This window comes from Colossoma macropomum, unplaced genomic scaffold, assembly GCF_904425465.1.
Source record: "Colossoma macropomum unplaced genomic scaffold, Colossoma_macropomum, whole genome shotgun sequence".
Taxonomy (NCBI): domain Eukaryota; kingdom Metazoa; phylum Chordata; class Actinopteri; order Characiformes; family Serrasalmidae; genus Colossoma; species Colossoma macropomum.
The window spans coordinates 7697381-7718997 of NW_023494787.1; the positions used below are offsets into that span (position 1 = coordinate 7697381).

The window sequence follows — 21617 nt, forward strand, 5'->3', positions numbered from 1 at the left end:
ATGTTGCATTATCTGTATTCATTTGCGTACCGGTATAATGGTAATAACAAAACTAATACCTTAAAAAAAATGTTAGCCAGTACACAGGATTAATCGTTATATCGCCCACTGACATGCTAAACTTTCTGCGGGGTGTTATCGCTGTTCTTCGAATATGTCACACTACAACACCCGTTAATTGTTCCTGATCATCTCTAGACCCGCCGCTTGAAATTTCCGACAATTTTGGCAACAACACTGTGGCAAAATCGGACTGAGTTTGTGTAGTCTGATCCCAGAATATCATGATTGTTCACACTCGTTTAGGTAAGGGACTCAAATCTGTCATTAGTGTGAATGACTCAGCATCCTGAAATGACCCGCATGCACACATCCTAATCAGTAACATCACGTGAATGAGTCAAGTGCGTCATGAACAACAAACAACAAGCATTTGCTGCAAAGATAATTAGCTCTGAACAGCTCTCAACTGCTACTTATTAGAGCGAGACGAAGGTAAAAAAGGTGAGATGCGTTGCTTTTCCATCGTTTACAGGCTTTAACCTCGGTTCGGCACTGCTGCCATTTGCATTTACTTGGATTTACTTGGGCATCTGATGTTTCTGGACACGTTAATTCTGATTACATGTGTCTTATTTCAGTGACAGAGCAATGTTACTAACATATTATTGTAATCAAGTTTGCAAGTTTTTCCAAGCTGTTACATTGATTTCTGCTGGTGAATTAACTGATACAGAATATACTACCTGTAATTTTAGATCTGCAGTCAGAGAAAGTGCTGCCTGCTGCATCTGTATCTGTAGCCTGCTTGTCAGCTGCTGTGTAGATTCTATCGGCCTTTTGAAAAGTATGGATCAATTTTGGAAATTCATATACAACATGATCTTACAGAAACAATAAATTAATTTAATTTTTTTTCTCAAAAAGATCAAGTTAGCATGTCAGTCATGGCTGCAGGTATTAAAAACATGAACATATAGTATTATGTACACCATTTCCATAATTATATAGACAACAGAAATAATAACACTGTTAAAAAGCTGTGCTTCATTAATAGTACAAAACTCAAGTGAATCAGGTGTTAGAAACATACATATTTCTAGAACACCCACAGTTTAGTTACGGAACAAAACACCACAGACGGTCATCATTAACAATGTTTTTTCAATAGAAAAATGCAATGAATCTCATAGCACTTAGTGCAACATTGTCTTTTAAAGTTTCTAGAGTCTCTTTCAGGAATGCCCACAGCAGGCTCTGCTCATACTGAGAAAACACATACATCATTGATTTTCTTCAAGAATGATCAGCTTGTGTCATAGACATGATCAGTGTTGTTTGGCCATGCAGGAAAGTAAATCTTAAAAGCTTAACATTTACATGAAAAATGCTTGTATTTCTTGTTTATTACAACTTATAACGTTCAATCTGAATTAAATGTCAGCAGTGTAAACATTCTCAAACTGAATCAAATGTCCCAGTTCTGGGGTGAATCCAGTGGTAATTAACATCTGAATTTGTGCTCAGCTGTACGACTGGATAACCCAGTGCTGAAAGCAAATAAGACTGTTTGATCTGATTCTCTTTCTCCAGTGTAAACACGAACTCTCTGAAGCAGAAGCATCTAGACCGGATCCACAAGTCCACTGGCTCTGAAACAGCAGACCCAAAGTCTCTGTGCAAAATCTCTCTTTACCGCCCTCCTTACACTTTCTGAGGCCATCAGTCTCTTTTTGCTAGTCTCATCCTTCATCTTCTTCCCTTTTATCTGTTAGTTCTTCAATCCTTCTCTCTCTCTCTTCATCTCTCTCAGGATTTGAGGCCCATCCGAGCCATGAGCTGCTCATACACGGTCCAGGCCATTGCCGCCATCATCGTTCTCCGAAGAGAGCGCGGCACAGCACCGCGGAAAAACCCCACCAGACCATGCTCCTGAAACACACAAATACACACACAAATTAACACATAACACAGAGACACAGCGATTCATTAAGTATTCATTTAAGTTTCATTCATTTTCCATCAGCGCTGAACAAGAACTTTGATGAGATCCTCTCCTTAAAACCAAACTGAAAGATGTGATGAGGAAGATGGAAAAACTAATGCAGGAGTACAGAATGTCAAAGGGAGCATTAATACATCAACCATTGCCTGGTGGTGTGCTAAAGTAACCCTGAAGGAGGAGCAGAATGGTCTTGAGACAAGATCTGTACAGATGACACACACCAATCGCACTTCTGCACTGCAAAAATTACGATCTGAAAAAACTTGAGTAACCTGGCTTGACTTATATTTTTGGGTTTACTAAACTAACAGTTGTCAAATGTAAAAAAAAAAAAACTCAGTTCAAGTTCAAACTCGTTCAAAACGTGCAGTTGACATGCACTTTCAATTGTGAGAAATCCTGATTCAAATCCTGATTCACTGGGTATGCCCAGTTTACAGAGACCACATGGAATCATTATATTTAATTCTTAGTGGGTGGGGAAAACTCACTTGCAGTGATCCCTGATTGGACATTAATGTATATAGATATCAGTCACACTTTATTTTGATGGTCCCTTATAGATGACCTACAGATACTTTAATCATTAGCAAACTTTCTGGTGATACCCAGTTGATTATCAACAAGATTATGGTTATGGTTAGGTTTAAGAGCAGGTGTAGTTTTTGTCTTGAGGTTAGGGTTAGGGTTAGGTTTAGGGTTTAGGGACAGATTTAATAGAATCTTTAACATGCAACTTAAAGTTTAGTTGCGTTTAATAGATATTTAGTCAAATGTTATTTAAAGATACACTCAGCATCTACAAAGCATATACAGCTGACCATCCACATTAAAGATAAAGATGATCTGGTGGTTTAAACTAAGGTTTGTTTGAACTGACAGCTTAGAAGCCTAAACTGTATAGTTGTGGAAGGTATAGCAAGGGCATTTTGGTCCTGGAGGGACCAGCACAGTTTGGTGATTCCCTGCTCAAAAGCACCTACTAAACATGACAATTAGCAGATGGAAGTCGCCTGAGAAAACAGATGTAAATCACTAAACTGTGCTGGCCCTCCAGGACTGGAGCTGAGTATCCCTGATGTACAGGTTAGGGCTGTCTTGATTGCTCTGTAAAGTTCACTCACTTGCTTATTTAAAAGTCCTAGATTAAAATATACCTTCTCAATGTATTGGTAAATATTTGCTGGCAATTTCCATGATGAATAATGCACATTTTCCACAGCTGTGCATTGCAGCAAGAAACAGCTTGATTTACACTAAATTAAATGCATTTTTAACCACATACTGTTGTTTTTTTCCTCAATTACTCGATTACTAATATAATCAAATAGTGACAGCTACTATAGGTATGTAAAAAAACTGGTGCTTGGTGATCATATTGTCAGCTGACAGTGTGCTGAAGAGAGATAAGGCAGATCAGTAGGGTGGGGTTGAGAAGAGCTCTGCAGCAAAACCAATGTTGTAGTTGAAGTGAATTACCATGTAGATGTAGTGGATTGCATCAGTGGTCCTCTTGAAGAGATGGGGGCTCACTTGGACGTGAGTTTTAACCACGTCTGCAGGCTGAGTGATCAGAGAGGCCAGCACACCGGCCACAACCCCACAGCTAAAGTTAGCCAAGGGTGCATAGGCTGACTGGCTTATCTCTGTAGAGACATGGAGAAAGAAAAAGTTAGACGTCATAGGCGGAAACCAACAGACTTGCAAAGTGAGCAAACAGAATTGCAAAGGTTGCAGACGAGCCAAGTACGCCTTACGTAATCCATAACTTTATGTGAGCTAAGCCCTAAACTAAACCGGATAGAGCCTGTCTGACAGAACGTGCTATGGACCAGCAAATGCACGTATAACACCAACCCAGGAAATGAACTATAATCATACTGCACATTGGGCTCATCCACACTTGATGCCAGTATAACATTCAATATGCAGTACAATTCATACAATTGAGAAAATCCATATGTGCACATAAGCACAGTGGCATACTGACCATTGGGCAGTGTGCTCTTGGCCTGACTGTAGAACATGACGTAGATGCCGGAGAATGGGGCGTCCCGCAGCAGGGTGGCTGTGAGGCCAGAGAAGAGCCCCCTCGGACCTTCGGTCTGACACACACTCCGCAAAGCCCCCGCCACGCTGCCATAGTTATAGCGCCCACTCTGCAAGACACATGCACAAATAAAAACTACTGATCTACGTTCACCAGAAATTGCAAAAATATTGTACACTATATGCATCAACGCAGCCAAACTGTTTTTCTGTATTCATGTGTTTCTTAATGTACTTATAGCACAGTGGACTGCAAGCTTGTGCATGTGATACATGCTCATTATTTATTTGGAATCTGGTCGAAAATGTATTATTAATTGTGCTGAAGCAAAAATGAATGTGCTGATTTTTATTCAATTCTAATTTTTAAATAAAATAAACAGATATTCAGTTAATCCTTTAAGGCTGTGGCTATTTCTGCCAATTAATCTGTTCTTGTGTTAATAATAACAACAGAAATTCTCAGTGCAGCTGTTGCATTTATTTAATGTATAAATATTGTGATCGAACAAAGCGGATTTTTTTATTTAGTTTGTCTTACATACTAACATGCAAACACATGAATATAAATATAATTTTCTTCAATATTTCCTGGTTTTGATTTAACAGCACAGCACATAAAACAAGAAACCGTAACCGGTCTCAGGAGTCCGCACCAGTGCAGAATGGCACACACTGGCCTTGATAATGATTTGGCTCTACAGTGGAAAAGAGGCCAAACACACATTCTATCACATCTATACTCATACACACCTCAAAGCGTGTCTTGATGACAGTGACTGGCAGCATACACACTCCTGCCACGCTGCGGGCTCCGGCCCCCAGCAGCACGGCCTCCATGGGGCCTGGAGCCCTGTCGCTGAAAAAATGCTGCTTCAGGCTGAAGTAGGTGCTGAAGTAGATCCCCACTCCGGGAATACAGCGCACAAACGACTGCAGCAGAAGAGGGGGTGTAGGGGGTGGGGGTTATGACAAGAAGAAGAAAATTAGACTGTTAACCCTTTAAAGATGACACAAATGTGTTCATGTGGGTGTGAGTGTAACACTTACTGGAGAGACTCCCTTCCACAGTCCAAGCAGCTTCTCTGTCCTCACAACACTGAGGAACACTGTTACCATGCCAACCCTTCCTGAACTGACACAGAGAAATAAACCAGTCACAATCTAAATGACTTAGTCCCTCTAAACACCTGTCAATCATCCTTTACAATAAACTGTGGGGTATGTGAGGCATGTTTGTCTTATAAGAGCCAATCATAGTTCAGGATGAGTGTTTCTGTGGGTGTTGAATCAGATGAATCAAAATATTTATGTAAGACAAGAAATATAATTTATTTTGGTCAAAATAATGCAGACTGTCCTTTAAATAGGTAATATTATTTATTACAAACCAATTTGTTGTTAATTTCGCAACAAATACAAGCATTCTCTATATCCTGCAGTCCTCATGTGTGGTCTTAATATTGTAGTGTGTGTGTGTATCTGGTGTGTGTGTAGTTCTTACCCAGGGTGCATGCTGTTCTGTAGAGTCTGCAGGCGGGTCTTGACCAGGTCCAGAGGCTGGAAGAGCAGAGTGGAGCAGGTTCCACTCAGAGAGCCACACATGAAGGCTTTAATAGCAGGGTGAGCCTGTATCAATCACACACACATACAGAACAGAGAACATCTTGATACAGTCATTTTTCACAGAGACAAAAATAAATACATTAATAATTAAAAAAAAAAGAAGCTAGTAAAGGCTTTTCCACTGGACAGTATGGTACAGTAGCATGGTATGGTACAGTTATCAAACAGAGCTATCCATACTCTGGTTGAGTACCTGGGTCCACCTTTCTTCGCATAACAGAACCAGATTATCCAAAGGTTATGTGGTGATGATGTGATTTCTAATGCAAATCTAGTGTTATCAAACAACAGAAGCAACAATGGAGGAGCTTCACGTTTTGAATGACGTTTTACACAGAATTTGGTTTTATGTGTCACAAATAGTGAGTTTACATGTACACAATTATCCAATCATAGTCAGATATGTGCAGTTATCTGTTCATCTTGTAAACAGCATACTCCGATTTCTTAGATGTACAATAAGGTCTAGAAATCCAATTAAGAAATCTGATAAAGTGAGGTGGGTTTCAGCTCAGTAATCAGATTTCTCAGGGCATGTAAACTCTGACTCTGATTTCTTTCAGATTTCTCAGTCTGTGCATGTGTGAAAAACAGACGAACAGACGCAAGATGGCAGCAAAACACTTTTGGAGTGTTGCAAAAACCAACCAAACGCTAGACGAAATGAAGGATTTAAATATTCATCATCTTCTAAATGATGCATGATGTTTCAGGTAAAGTGGCGTGATGTTTAAAGAAAAGCTGCGGCATGAGGTTTTACATTACATTTACGTCACGTCTTCTTCTGTGAGTTTATTGACCGGGTGCAAAACAGAAATCCAATTACTCATGACTCAGGTAGACCCGGAGTTTCCCCTTATAAGTGCATGTAAACGCCTTGATCGGATTACTGAGAAAATCTGATCTCCTACAGTTATCGGATTGCTGGCTATTTTTTGTGGAAATAGTGACCAACCAGTGGTAAGTATTACTTCTAGCTCCACCTATACATCCCAGTTCTGTATGCGTTGCACCCCAGCAAGAAGAGCAGTCAAGTTCTGCACGGGTATGAGTCCGGTACAGTTCACTTGGTAGTGGAAAATGCGTGATCACAAATTTGTAACCATACTGTACTCACATTGGTCAGTGGAAAAACAACATAAGTGTACTAGTGACATGCTCGTGAAAACAATGTAGCATGTGAGTGTCAAATGAGTATGGAGAGCTGCGGAGCCTATAATCATAAAGCAGAAGTACTGCTAGTGCAGGTATAGTTCATATTATATAATGTATAGGACTGTAAAAACTGGTTCAACCCCTTTCTACATGCCTCCTAGTGGCCATTCTGCCGGCCGAATGGAAATTAACACAATGGATAGTTTAATGATTATAGTCAAATGAAATAATTTAATTTTAAAAATTAAATTATTTCATTAGGTTAACATTCAGTTAATAATATTAAAATTCAAGGCTGAAACCTCCAAAATGGGCTAAAATTGCATTTCATGGCCACTGAGAAAAGGTATTGTGCTTGTGGTGGGCTTAGGACCAAAAAGATAAAACCATTCACAAATAATGTTTAAAAATGTATTTTATAACATTACACAGAACAATTTTAAAAGGAAACTAAGAATTGAATAAGTTATTTATAGTATAAAAATATGTTCTCTCTCTTAGTGGGTGAGTGGGGTTTGGGTTACTTTCTGGCAGGCCGAATCAAACCAGCCACACTTTGGGCAGCCATTGGTTACTAACTTTAGACAGAGACGTTATACAAGGACAAGTGTTTACAAAAGAATTGTCTGCAAAATATTAGGATGTGTATAGTGTGTGAGAGGTGTGAGTCAGGTTTCGGGTAAGGAGTCGCAGTGTGCTGGTTACGAGTCAGTAATCAGGGTTAAACATTCAGTGATTTCGGAGATAAAGGGGAGGGGGCTGAGAAAGCTGGCCCAATAGAACAAGGTTTACTCTCCTGTGTGAGCAAAGGGTGACGCACAGGCACAACGTGTTCAAACAAACATACTACAACCACGACATCTTCCTCACACACTGCGCGTGCGTACACACATTAGTACTAACACATAAACAAACAAACAGTCACATAAGGAGCAGGGGGTTCTGTCACAAGACCAACTAAACATCACCCTTTGAACGGGAAACAGTCTGACACACATACTAATAGAGTTCACTGTGGGTTATAAGAGCCCTGTTTACAGTGATAGTTTGGCCAAAATTCAAATCTTCAAAATGTAATCAATCAGCCAAGTAACAACTAGTGTCTGAAGTTAGGTTTTGTGCAGGAGCTATGAGGCTGAAAAGCTATGAAAGCTTCAGGATTGTGCAAACAACATGCCTAAATCATCCTGCCTGAAACAGTGTTGTGTAGTTAAGTAATCTTAGCTTGACTTGTTTTTGTTGTTTCTGACACTGTTTGACAAATCTATAGCAAGATTAACTAAAGAAATGTTGCCCGCACACTGCAAAAAAGATGAGACAAAGTCTGGCAAAAAAGTGCTTTTTTAAATTACATTAAAGCTACACTAGGTAAGTTTCAGGGGTTTGGTGACCTCTCTGGTGGAAATGTGTAACTGCACAAAACATGCAGAAGAACATTTTGTAATGTAGGTTGTACTACGGACCCCCACCAGTGGTCGAATCTGATGATTGTGAGTGCGTTAAAGGAGTATTCAAGATAATTCAGTCAAAACTAGCTAAATGACGTGTCTTCTGAGGATGTAAGTAGATGATCTACTATTGTTACCATATCTTTAGCAGTATAATGATTATTTAACATTTACGATCTAAACATCAAGCTGGACCTTCTTTTAGAGCCTGTGCATGTGACGTTAATACACAAAGATGTATGACATGGTCTGAAAAACTCTTGTGAAATCCAAACCAAAACCTCTGACTTATAAATTATTTTCAGGATTTACAGGGAAATACGGAGCCCTGCTGGTGACATCCTACACATTATTTTTATTTATACAGGGTGTCACCAGCAGGGCTCCGTAGGGAGACTCACAGCACCACACAGACACCATATATCAGCCTGTTTTTTTCCTCCTGACTCATTAATGCTACTTCTTTCAGTTTCAACTAAAAGTCTTGCATAGTACAGCTTTAAGCCAAGGGCAAAAAACAAGCCAGACACAGACTGAGCAGATGTTTCATCTTCTTGCTATCATCAATGCTCATAAAAAAGCACTTTTCTGGCTGGACTTTGTCTCATCCTCTTTGCAGTGTGTGGGCAACATTTCTTCAGTTGATCTTGATTTCGATTTTTTGCTTTACGCACTTGCAGCAAACCATTTTGAATGATTTATGGGGTGCATTCAAAATCTTTTCTTCTTTTTCATAGTTATCTATAAAAAAATAGTCAAGAAGCAAAGATTGGACACTAAATAACGTCTTGACTGATTGACTACATTTGTGGTGAGCAGATAATTGAGTAAATTTGATTTTTGGGCCATTGCCTTAACTCACTCTAACTGCACATGGTTTCGGCCTTTGACTGCCTGTCTTTCTACTCGTGCGAATGCCCACCTGTCTCTGTGTCTTTCTGTGTTGGTCTGCCTGCCTTTTTGTCTCCTCTGTTGTGGCAACGCTTGCTTTCAGAGCTTCCAGCTATGCCTGAACCAATGAGGAGCCTGGAAACTGGAGGCTTGGCACAGCTTTGCCCATTTCATACACATTTACTAAGGAAACTGACCCAATTCTCTCGTACGGCAGCTCTGATTGGTGTTAACACTTAAAACCGAAAGTAATCAAAACCAAAAACAAAAACAATCTTCTGGAACTTGCTCGAGTCAGGCTTTGCAAAGAAACTGCAACAGGACTACTCTGCATGCATGGGAGCATTGAGGAGTTGAGTCACTTTAGCTAAAGCTTTACTAACTCATGGGTCTCCTGAACACAGAAGAAGCTCAATCAGGGCTTAAAAATGAATCCTCAATGACTGTCAACGTAGTCAGGAGAAGAGCCTTCATACTAATCTGGAAACAGCACGGCCTTTAGCAGTAGTAGAGCATTTGGTGATATGAGTGTGAATGTGTGACCTTACAATGTTTCAGTTCAATTATGATCCTACAGAAAACAATTCAAGGTATCCTTAAATCTCAGTTCAATTCTATTAGTTTAACGATAATCAATTCAGATTTAAAAAAAAACAATTAATAAACAAACTTGACTGAATAAATAGTGGAATATAGACAATAAAAACAATAAATCAATTTTATTTTAGTATTTGTAGGTTTGAAAATAGAGAATTTTACTTTGGCCAAAAATGAATACTTTACAAAATACCATTCATCACTTATAATTTATTTTAACATTCCAAAACCTGCTCATTCGAAAAAAAGCAAGCCTGACCCGAGCCTGATGTTTTGCCAAGCCCTGTCAGACTCAGATCAGGTGGCAGATCTCTAGCTCAGATGAACCTTTGCTTGGTTAGTAGCTTAGTAATTGCTCTAGATTCAGCTGTATGCAAAAGTTTGGGCACCCCAGAATTTCAAGTTTTGTTTATTTTCTAAGTGAAAATAACATCCCCTACAGAGAACAAACTTAAGTATGGCATTTTCTGCACAATTTCTATTTATTTGCTGAGTTAACATATTGAAAAAAATTTAAACATAAAATATAAAATGTGCCCTAACTTTGGCACAGGCTTCATTTTATGTTTTGTGTTATATTCAGCAAATAAAGAGTATTTGTGCTAATGTTATTAAAAATCAATTTCACATAGAAAATCAAGAAATTTTGTAATTTGCCCAGGGGCGCCTAAACTTTTGCATACAGGTCAAGCTGTTGCAACCTGACCACACCATACCAAGTCCGAGGGTCATACTTTCAAACCACTTGAATCACAAAGTCTTACACATCTAACATGTAAAGGAAAAGGAAGCTTAGAGCACAGAGTGGGGAAAAGGTTACTAGGAGTTCAGCCTTCTCTATTCATATTACATCATCCACTAAACCTGACAGAAACTTCACAGTGAGTTCTGAAATTGTGTTATATAAAGCATCTGGGCAACTGTGAGATATAAGCAGATCTGCCGTAATGCAGTAACACTCCGTCTTGCAGAAGCCTAAACAAACCTTTAGACAGGTCTGTGCTGAAAGAGCTGAGCTGGGCACTTACCAGAGAAAACTCCATGACTGTGCTGTGGGGTTGAAGAAGCTGCAGGCTGATAACTCTGTGTGCAGAGAGTGCAGTCTTTCCCCTCCTGATTGAGTCTGGTGCTCCTAGGCAAAGGAAATAGAGATGCAGCAGATTAATGCATGCGCCTAAAATACTATGTGAGGTCACGTTACTGAGAGCAGGAGCAGCACGTGCTCCTCGCAACTGAATGACATACAGCGCAGTACACGCTGCTCCCAATTAACAAATCAGTGAACGTGACTCTGCTCATTCAGAATTACTATAAACAACTAGCATACAACTGACTGGTGTGATAACAATTTAGCACACGAGTGCTGACCAGCTGACCATGCGTGTGCATTTAATTAGTGCAAATGCTGCAATGAAATAAAGATGATCGAAGTAAAAGTAGCTACGCCTTAGTAAATGTAGCCTCTATTGTGATAGAAACTAACGTCCATTTGACACTTTTTGGGGTCATTTTGGTCTAAAGTGCCAAAGTATAAAGTGTGAGAAACCAAAACCAAAAACATTTAATCTTTTCATGACCATTAGTATTAAACTGGCTGTTTTTGTTACTGTGTCTTTAAGACTGATATATGCCTCAGTTCTGATTAGCTGTCCTGTATTGTACCACATTCAATAAGCAGTCTTGGCTGAAACACTTCTTACAACTTCAGTGTGAATGGGCAGGGCTTAACTGTTGTATGCTGAAATATGTAAATGAGTTGGTTTGTGTGACATCACAAAAACAAATACAAACAGGCTGTTTACATTTATGGACTGGGCAGTAAACAGCACGTTTCAAAACTTTGACAATGTTTACAAACTACATCAAAGTTTTTTTTTTTTTTTTAAAAAGCTAGGAAACCTCAGTTTTCTACGATATGGGCCCTTTAAAAACTAAATCTGAAGAACAAAATAAAGGAACTGACACCTTTATTCCATTCAAAAAGTACAAGAGCCTGATGGAATAATCAAACATGAACCTAAATGATTTCATGACCTAAAAATAAAGTAAAATTAATTTGTATAATTTGTATACAGTGTCAGACTAAGTATTTTAACTGTAATTACTAAATCAAATGTTACACAAACTATAGGATTTTGCAATTTTATCCAAAAAAGAGATTTAACAGTTAAAAGTAATACAAACTCCTTTTTAAAAATGTAAAATGCAAAAAAAGTATACATATTGGTAATAAGAAGCAGATGTGGATTTAACTGTAGCAAAGAAAACTGGGCTATGTGCCAAAAAAACCTGAAAAGAATCCTTTAAAGCTACACTATGTAAGTTTGGGGTTTTTGGCACCCTCTCTGGTGGAAATGTGTCATTGCCCACAACGTGCAGAAAAACAGTTTGTAAAGTTAGTTGTTCTTCGGTCCCCTTCTCCAAGTGGAAGGTATCTGATTATTGCGACATCACTGAACGACTGTTTAAAGAGAATTCAGTCAAAACTTGGTGAAGGTTGTGTTTTCCAAAAATGTAAGTGAATTAACTACTGACATCTGATCTTCATCAGCTGATTTCGCATTTGAAATCTAAACATCGAGCTGTACCTTCCTTTTGAGTTTGTACGTGTGACTTTAATACATAAAGCCGTATGCATGGTTTGAAAAAATCCCGCAAAATCCGATCTGATGCCTCTGACTTTTAAATGATTATTTCAGGCTTTACAGGGTGACTCTCAGCAGCGCACGCTCACCATATGTTAGTGTGTTTTTTTCCCTCTTGACTCAGTAATGCTACTTACATAGTGTAGCTTTAACATTTTCTGTCCCATAGAGCTCCAACTGATCTACTATATCATATGATTTCTAATCTGCATGATTATGACAAATATATACAGGCATGGTTTAAAGCAGGCTTGTGAGAACGTCACATTAAGGCTCAAGGCAGGTTGGACTACAGCACTGGAGTTGAGAAATACTCCTCTAGTGAACCGATTACTGAGAAAGTTTCTACTCTGGGCAGCTGTTACATTTTCAGTTGCTTAACCACTTTGATATGGATTTCAGTGTTTCTCAATCGTGCTCCTGCAGCAGCCTTGCAGTGCACACTGTCCTTGGTCTACACAGTCATAAAGTGCTTGTTAATGAGGTGATGAGCTGATGGTGTGTTGGAGCAGGAAAACAATAAAATGTGCAGTGAGACTGAGGAACACTGGACTGACCCTCACCAGATCTGTGGTATACAGATTAAGCTGCACATGGACTAAACTGCATTACTAATGATGACTGATCACTGAGAATCTTTTCAGTCTAAGCTCAGGCTAAGTTGATCAGTTAAATCTTAAAAAACACATTTTAATGAAGTCTGACTCAGGATATCTATATCTGTGGATGACCAATGCACATTATTTTTCAACTAGTCCAATCTAAAGTGTTGCAGCACTGTGATGCTGGACACTCACCTCTCTGAGGATGAAAATCAAAGAGAAAAGCCGGCGCTCCAGCACCGTTTTTCTGAACTGTGAGCTGTTTATGCTTCTCTATGACCTTCTAGTAGAAGTGATTCACAGGAGGAAGCGGTCAAATCTCCAGTTTCGGGACAGCAGCACCTTCAGCCTCCTCTCCGCTCTCCCTGCTTTAAAAGCGTGGACGTAGACTCAGATAGACCGAGGCGGATTCTGATTGGCTGACGCTCATCTTGGTCGGCTTCCACGCGATCTGATTGGCTCTGTGAAAGGCAGATGCGTGAATGTGCCTCTTGTGTCTGTCAGGCGACTAATATGCATCTGAAAGAAAACGAACTGGGTTTTAAGGAAAAGTTGTTAGCATTTTTATATCTCAAACATTAAAATGAAATATAATATATCCGTCTTCAGGTTCACACTTTTATACATAAAGAAAAAAAGAAGTTTCTCCAATCCTGTCAGACGCTTTTCGAACTACAGCACTCTGACAAACTCTGTACAGCTGTGAAGCGCATTAGGCGTTTATTTAATCAGTCTGAGGGTTAAAGTGGCGTCTAACTATCAGAAAATGACATCTAACACCAAGCTGAGATTTCAGGTAGTGAAGATGAGACACGCACAGCCCGCAGATCCGCTCCGAACCGGTTTGAACCGATCCAGTCCTGTTAAGAGCCAACAATGCGCCATCTGGCGGCGAAACCGAGTTACGGCAGGGTTCAGTTAACTGGGCTGTATTTGCCTGAATTACATATAATACTGCTAAAGATACACAGTACAGTGCAAAAGTAGCAGTAGCGATAAAACATGCACAGCTCTGTCTTTATACAGTGACAGTAATTTGTCGTCCTTTTGTGTTGGGTGCCAAATGATGGGCAGTGTAATAATACCGGTAGTACGTCTAACTTTATATAAGCAACATCATTTAGTGAAATAATGTGTACATCATGCATTTAAATGCTGCACATTCACACCTGCGATTTCTCTGTTTACCAGATAACTTAAAGGGAACTCCACCCATATTTCAAAATTTCTGCATAATTAAATGCAAACAAAACCTTTGAGGTTTGGTGTGAATTTCTTCGTTCTATAGAAACTTGCTGAGTCAGAGCTGTTCACAGTGGTGGTGATAGGAACCGGACGTCTGAGGGGTTTAATGCCTCTAACAGCTCCCTCACAGAAAGTTATTTCATGAAATGGTTATAAATACACTGCCTGATGTGTGAGAAATTGTTTTACAGTAGCTTTGTGATATGGTTTTTGGTCTAAAATGTATTTTAATCATCTTATTTTAATCTAGTCATGGTGGAAGGACACAAGAAGGGTGTTCTAAGGCAAAATAGTCCCCAATGAAAACGTATTTTTTCACATGTACCACTGTTTTACCTTCCTCCACATGACATCTAAAAACTTCTAAGACACATATAGGCTCACTGGTGGTTTTGGAAACTAAATAAAATGCCTTTTTTGTGATGTACACAGCGGGACCCCTGGTTCCTATCACCACCACTGTAAAGAAATTAGAGTCAATGCCATACTAAGCCGTAGCCACGACTTAATTATCTCATTCCCACGCCTCACTTAGTTGTGGCCACGCAATAGGATCTTGTTCCCACGTGTTAATAAGGCTTGGCCACACAGTATTTTTATTTATATGGTATGTCACCAGCAGGGCTCCGTAGTTATCACTGGCAGGGGCGCAGCTAGAACTTTCAGAATAGGGTGGCCAGGTAAGACCCACAGATCTTATTGGAGTGGCACACTGCTTGGAAAAAACTAAATGAAATAGCATCACTGTATTAAAATTACATAAGCGAGGTCTTTACTCTGTACCTAATTAAATCTCTACATCATTTCCACATGAATATAACAGTACATCAGTACAATTATTGCTGAAAGTAAACTGATTATAAATATATTTTGGTCATTCATGAGGAAATGGTGTATTTGAATCAAGTAAATTGAATATCTTTTTTCAGTGCGTAACATTAAGAAAAACATTTCATATGGACAGAGAAGTTACTAATACAGGCTGCCTTCGCTACAGATCAAGTCTTATGACTACTAACTATACTGATGGCAGATTTTCACCATAATTGATCCTTTATTGATAATGGCTGACTGGGCTGGCCACCCTTCTAGTCACCTCTTGACTAAACCAGTGATAAAATTTTGTCAAAATATTTACAAATTTTTACTCATACCTTTTTGAAACAAGCTGAGAAATTCTGTGGAAAGTGCAAATGCAGATCTTTCAATCCATTCCACATTTGTGTTGGTACATTTTGCAGGTGATATTTTATTATGATTTGAAGAAATGTGTGTAATACAAATTTTTCCTTCACATATTTGCCCTTTCATGACATTAAAACAAAAGTTCAGATTTGAAGCTGTAGATACAGCAAGTAAATCAAATGCAAATATAATTCCATGACATAACTGTCATGAGCTCTGTAGTTAGATTTTAACTGCATTGCAAAATGACCGTAGACGTTTAAGGGTTAAAATGTGACCGCTTTCAATAAAACTCTTCTTCTTTTCTCCAGTCTATTACATACCAAAAGCAAACTACATGCTTTTTAAAGCTTCTCATACAAACCAGAATGTTACAGACTGTGAAAACAACTGGATGAGTTAAAGATTTAGACTAGAAATGACCAAAAGGACACAATAAATGGGAGACTGAAAAACAAAAAGACCAAGTTTGCTGTAGCCGTTTTAGAAAGCCATGTTTATTTGCATAATACCAACAGTTTGCAACTCCTCTCTCTGGATATCATTTTAGAGTTGCAGAAAAAAAACAATAGTACAAAATTAAGATTTTGCATTCTCTTTTTTGTGTCGTTATGTATGTATGGAGAGTACTCGTTAGCTATTCATACGTCAACATTAGAATAAACTCCTCTCACTTCCCAGCAGTGTGAGCAAGAAAAGCGGATTACAGTGTGCTGTGAGAGAATAAATCTACCCCACCACCCGGCTTTTCCCTGCACATCAGTAAAGAGACTGTAGGAAACGTCCAAAATTACATAAAAAAAAATTTGAGGATCGGAAAAAGTCATAATAGTAGAATGCATCTGACTTTAAGGCTATAGTGCATAGTGCTGTGTCTATGAGCTTGTGCATCGCCCGACTTTTCCTTCCATTCGTTCCAATTAGATCTGTTGTATTGCTCAGTGTGAAGACATATGTAATCCTAATCATGTTACAGTGCACACTGCTAATATTTTTGGTGCACGTTCGAGTTAAATGAAGTACGGGTTACAGTTTCATCAAGCCCAAAAAGCGCAAAAAGTGGAAGATGCTACTTTTATACAGTACAAGTGCCTCTAATTTACCAACACAGGCGAGAGAGATAGATAAGGAGAAGGAGAGAGAGAAAGAGAGACAGAGGATGCAGCAGTTATCATAACTGGGTAGTATACTTTCATCCTTGTGCCTTTTATAAAACGTCAGAATAAAATACACTTCTGTAGAGAGCCTCGCCATTTTGGTCCCCTTCCAACAGTTTGTGTTCTTCACTTTTAACGACTGGTTCAATCTTTCACACACTTCTGCGCTTCCGTTACTTCAATTAGAAAAATAGATCCGAAAACGAGCCTACGAGAACTGGAATGTCTCCTTACAAAAATATCGTTCATTATCTTTTAAATCCCAGAGAACAAACACGACAAGACAAAATTTGGTCCTTGGCTGAGTGACGAATAACTGTGTTGGAAGTGTTGATTGTCAACGGAACGTGTATGTGTGTGTGTGTTTTTGAGAGAGAGAATTTGCTATGGCACTAACAAATCATGTGTGTATCTCTGAGTTCCAGTGGACAGCGATGTCCAAAGGTGTGTGTACATGTGTGCATGTAAGAAAAACACAGCTGCAGTTCAGCACTGCAGCCAGCAGGTGGCACTGTAAGAGTTTGTTCACTCTGGTTTGGGTTCAGGGGTTTCGCTCTTGGCCTCGCTCTCTTCGTCACTCTCCACACCTCCGCGGCTGACAACGCGGCGCATGGTGAAGGGCAAATCGCCACGCCTGAAGAAAACACAAACCACAGAGGATTAGGATGGATGTGCCCTAATCACATGAGTGATGCAACTCAATTATAAACTAAATACTAATATGCTATTACTAGGGACACACTTGAATTTCAGCAATCAAAAAAAGACAATATTGGCCCAAACAGGTCTACAATAAAGAGTTAAAATCTAACACTTAACAAATAATTTGAATGATGATAACGCTGTTTGTCCCCTTCACTCTCCTGCAGAATGCATTCAAACAGGTTGAGCAGCAGCAGATCAACAGTGAAACACTCACAGGCCACTGCAGCAGCACTCTATACTATCTTTAACTTGCATGCTTTTTAGCTTTAACTGTCCAAATGAAATTCTGGACATCATAAATAACACTGAGTAACTGTATTTTTGGTACTAAACTTTGTTGTTATTGCAAATACGTGTATTCGTTGTACGTGCACATCTCGCTGAGGTTTAATGGCCGCTGCTTCTCCTTAAATGACGAACACTAAAGCAGCTTGCGTACTAACAGTGCCCCCTGCTGTTATGCCTTCTGGTAGGTAGTGTTCTCCTGGCATCTGCCAAGTCCAGACAGTGGCTCCCATCAAGTTCTATTCTGAAGAATGTCAGCAGAAATTTCCATCTACACAAACGCCTGAGGGTTTGTCCCAAGATTATCAGTTTTACCTGGAAATTAAAGTCAGATTTGTTCAATTTATAGCAAATGGCATAAATTTTGTTTGAATCTTGTCTTTTCAGAACCGTCCTTTCTGTTTAAAGATGGGGTTGATTCCACAAAAGTGGCTATGTCAATTTAGGTGTCTGGAATTTGAGATCGTGTTTAGTATTCTGGTAACTAGTAACCAGTATCAATGTAGCAGAGCTGAGGTGCCTTTGTTAGAAGTGCTGCAGTAAAGCAGACGAGTTTTGCTCTTGATTGAGCAGGGTGCAGGGCTTTAGGGTGCAGGGCTTTAGGGTGCGGGGCTTTAGGGTGCAGTGTTTGGTACCTGACTCTTTAGGGAGCGGGGTGTAGCAGGTAAAAGTGAAGTGTGTATTTGTGCCTGCATTACCTGAGTTTGCTCTTGAGTGAGGACACCTCACGGTTCATGGCGTCGGCTGACTCGGTGGCGTCCTCCAGCTCACGCTGCAGTTTTCTGCGGTTAGCATTAGCTCTCTGCGCCTCCTCCTCAGCCTCCTCCAGCTGCCTCTTCAGCTGCTTCATACGGCTGTTCAGTTTCTCTGCCTGCAGGGCCAAACACGCACACCAGAATCAGTGATGTACAGGCTCTGACCTGGTCTGCTCACTGTAATAGTAATGTATTGGGGTCTTGGGCTTTTATGGTTTGGTTTTACTGAAGTGCGGCACTTTTTGCACTCCAGCACTCAAGCTTACTGTAAAGTACTGTATTTTGTAATCACTGGTAGTTAATTTAAACAATGCGATAAAACAGGATTCTCAACTTTAGTCCTGGGTACCCACTGCTCTGCACAGTTTTGCCTACCCTAACACACCTCATCTAGCTCGTAAAGAGTCAGGCGTGACACTAGATGGCCAATCAGTTACATCAAAAATGACAAAATTCAGGAGTGGTAATTGGTACTGTCTCTAATCTGCCTCTGACCTGGTTTTTATTCTGAATTAGTAGTATATTGTAATGTACAGGCACTCACCTGGTCTTTGTACTGTTCAGAGTTGCGTCTCTCATCGTCCACCTGCAGAACGACCTCCTTTAACTTCTTCTCCGTACGACGCACCAATTTGGTGGCCGACTGCCTCTCTCTAAACACAACACACACATCTGGCCTTGAGCCTCTAGTTGCACTCTGTGTATATCTGCATTATACTCTAATTCATTGTTTTTTACTTTTACTGTGTGGTTCTGTAAATACTAGCCTTGAGTTGTTGCACCACCAGTCTTATTTCATTCCATCATGAACATGTTCATGACTTATGCAAACTGCATCATGCCAAAGGCTATAATGGGCTAATGACTTTTTTTCTTTTCTGTTTTCCACCAAAACATTTTTTTAAATGGTGATGACCCAAATATACAAAACAACTTCATCCAAAATGTGTCCAAAAATCACTAATGTTACTAGAGGAAGCAAATAGAATTAGTTTGGGCAATGTTAGTTATCTATCTTTCAGTTATTCAGTGTTTTTCATGCGATCTGACCTGGTCTCAACATCCAGCTGCTCTTCGAGCTGTGCGATTTTGGCCTCCAGAGCGGCGATAGTGGCCTTGTATTTGCTCTTCACTGTACCCTCCATCTCTGTCAGTTTGAGTTTCAGCTCCTTGTTCTGGCGCTCAAACTGTGACCGCGCACCCTCCAAACGCTGGGAGGTGCTGCGCTCTGCAGTGAGCTCCACATTGACCTGATCCACCTGAGAGAGACAGAAGTACAGAGACAATTATGAATCTGCAAACATACCAAAACCAAGAAACAAACCAACTGCCTCACATTTTAAGGTAAAAGGAAAGCAAAGAGAGAGGAAAAAAAAACAACTATTTAAAATTCACCACAATTTAAAATGTAACTACTTCAATCATCAGAAAGACTATCATGGAGATGATAAGAATGAGAGAGCAGTGTGGATGAGTGATGTGCTCACCTGCAGCAGAGATCTCTTCAGACGGTCGTTCAGGAGCTCTGTGTTGCCCTGCTCCTCCTCCAGCTCCTCCTCCAACTGTGCGATTCTCGCCTCCAGTCGACGTTTCTCCTCCACGGCTAGAGCACTATAAGGAAAGAAAAAGAGATGTGTGATTAAAAAAAAAACCTAACTTGGAACTTCTGACCAAAGTTCAGCGTCAAAGTCATATCCTCATAGATGCTCTCACAGTCAACACCTCTACTTCACACAAATGCTATACGCTTTTGAATGAGATTATAGTAGAATTTGCTTTAGATCAACCAAAATACAGACATGGAGGCTGGTTAAATCTTTAAAATTGACCATAAAGTTTGCTGTTTTGAGAAAGTAAATACATCACAGATGTTAAGGTCAGTCATATCACTAATGCTATCTGGCTAGTTAGCTGCTGAAAACACTCACTTTCATGCAGGTGCCCCCCCCCTTTGTGGCTCTGCATTTTAAATAACGGGGGGCTCTTTTGTCCCGTTACTTCCTAATGCTTCTTTGTGTGTGCAAGGGGGTGTTAGGGTTATCAGTGGGGCTATATTTGTTGTATATGTGTGTTCTTACGTCTTGCTGGCCTGGTTGTTGATCTCGTCCTGCAGTTCGTCTCTTTCCTGCTGAGCCTGTCTTTTCATACGCTCTGCTGCAGCCAGTTCCTGCACGCACACACAGTGATGTGTAACTTATGTAAAATGAGTAAGAGAGAGAGAGAGAAACAGAGTAACAAAGAGGAGGTGAGAGGTGGGGAGGGAGGGAGGGAGGGAGAGAGAGAGAGAGAGAGAGAGAGAGAGAGAGAGAGAGAGAGAGAGAGAGAGAGGAGAAGAGAAGAAAAGAGAGGATGTGAGAGAGGCAGAGAGAGAGACAGAGAGAGGGTGAAAGACAAACAGAAAAGATCAAGATAAATAGAGAGAGAGAAGGTAGAAGACGGATAGAAAAGAGAAAGAAGCATAGAAGAAAGACAAAGTTAGAGAGAGAAATAAACAAAGATAAAGTAAAAAGAAGCAGAGAGAGAAAGAAATAGTAGAGAGAAGAAAGACAAAGTTAGAGACAAAGAGACAGAAAAAGAAAGAAAGAGAAAATTTGGGATAGGGAGTGAGAGAAAGAGAGAAAATTTGGGATAAAGAGAAAGCTAAAGATAAATTGAGGCAAAGGGAAAAGAGATAGCAACAGAGAGACAATAAGATATACAGGTAAAGAGAGAGAGAGAGAGAGAGAGAGAGAGAGAGAGAAAAATGTGAGTGTGCAAGTATGTGAGTATTTGTGCGTATAAAGAAATTGAGTACCTCCTGCATTTGGATCATTTCTGCCTCCATGCTCTTGACCTTCTTCTCGTTCTCTTTGCTCTGGGCCAGAATCTCCTCCCTGGAGAGACGTGTCTCGTCCAGCTCCCGCAGCAGGTCCTTCATCTGAGCCTACACACCATAACACACACACACACACACACACACACACACACACACACACACACACACCAGCCATTTACATGGATTGCTCTGACTGAGAGAACTGAGACAGGTGTGCAGCATTATGTCTTAAAAGAGCACCTGAAGTTTCTTGAGCTGTTTGAGGGCCTCGTCGCGGTTCTTGTTGGCCTGGTCGATGGCTGCCTCCAGCTCCTTCAGGTCCAGCTCCATCTTCTTACGGGCTGCCACGGCAACAGAGCGCTGCTTCCTCTCGTCCTCCAGCTCCATCTCCATCTCCCGTACCTGAGAGCAGAGACTACTTTACCCACAATGCATTGCACACAGCTCCAGCA

The 21617-nt window shown here is 40.1% G+C and overlaps 2 protein-coding genes across 3 annotated transcripts in view; both read right to left on the minus strand.

Annotated features, from left to right (window-relative positions):
* Positions 1-883: 883 nt before the first annotated feature.
* slc25a38a (solute carrier family 25 member 38a) lies at positions 884-13801 on the minus strand. Its single transcript, XM_036566017.1, has 8 exons — positions 13214-13801; positions 10800-10903; positions 5559-5683; positions 5105-5189; positions 4808-4987; positions 3996-4164; positions 3485-3651; positions 884-1932 (listed from the first exon to the last, which is right to left on the minus strand). Exons 2-8 carry the CDS (start codon positions 10812-10814, stop codon positions 1810-1812), a joined length of 864 nt encoding a protein of 287 aa, XP_036421910.1. The 5' UTR covers positions 10815-10903; positions 13214-13801; the 3' UTR covers positions 884-1809.
* Positions 13802-15925: 2124 nt separating this feature from the next.
* LOC118805306 (myosin-9-like) overlaps positions 15926-21617 on the minus strand; it is a 61313-nt gene continuing 55621 nt past the window's right edge. For both annotated transcript variants that reach the window (XM_036566019.1, XM_036566018.1), the window contains 8 exons: positions 21406-21567; positions 21145-21273; positions 20429-20517; positions 19838-19961; positions 19401-19609; positions 18895-19003; positions 18294-18466; positions 15926-17239 (listed from right to left, as the gene is read on the minus strand). In XM_036566019.1, coding sequence (XP_036421912.1) covers positions 17131-17239; positions 18294-18466; positions 18895-19003; positions 19401-19609; positions 19838-19961; positions 20429-20517; positions 21145-21273; positions 21406-21567 — 1104 coding nt within the window. In that variant the 3' untranslated portion in view covers positions 15926-17130. The remainder of the gene's footprint in view (positions 17240-18293; positions 18467-18894; positions 19004-19400; positions 19610-19837; positions 19962-20428; positions 20518-21144; positions 21274-21405; positions 21568-21617) is intronic.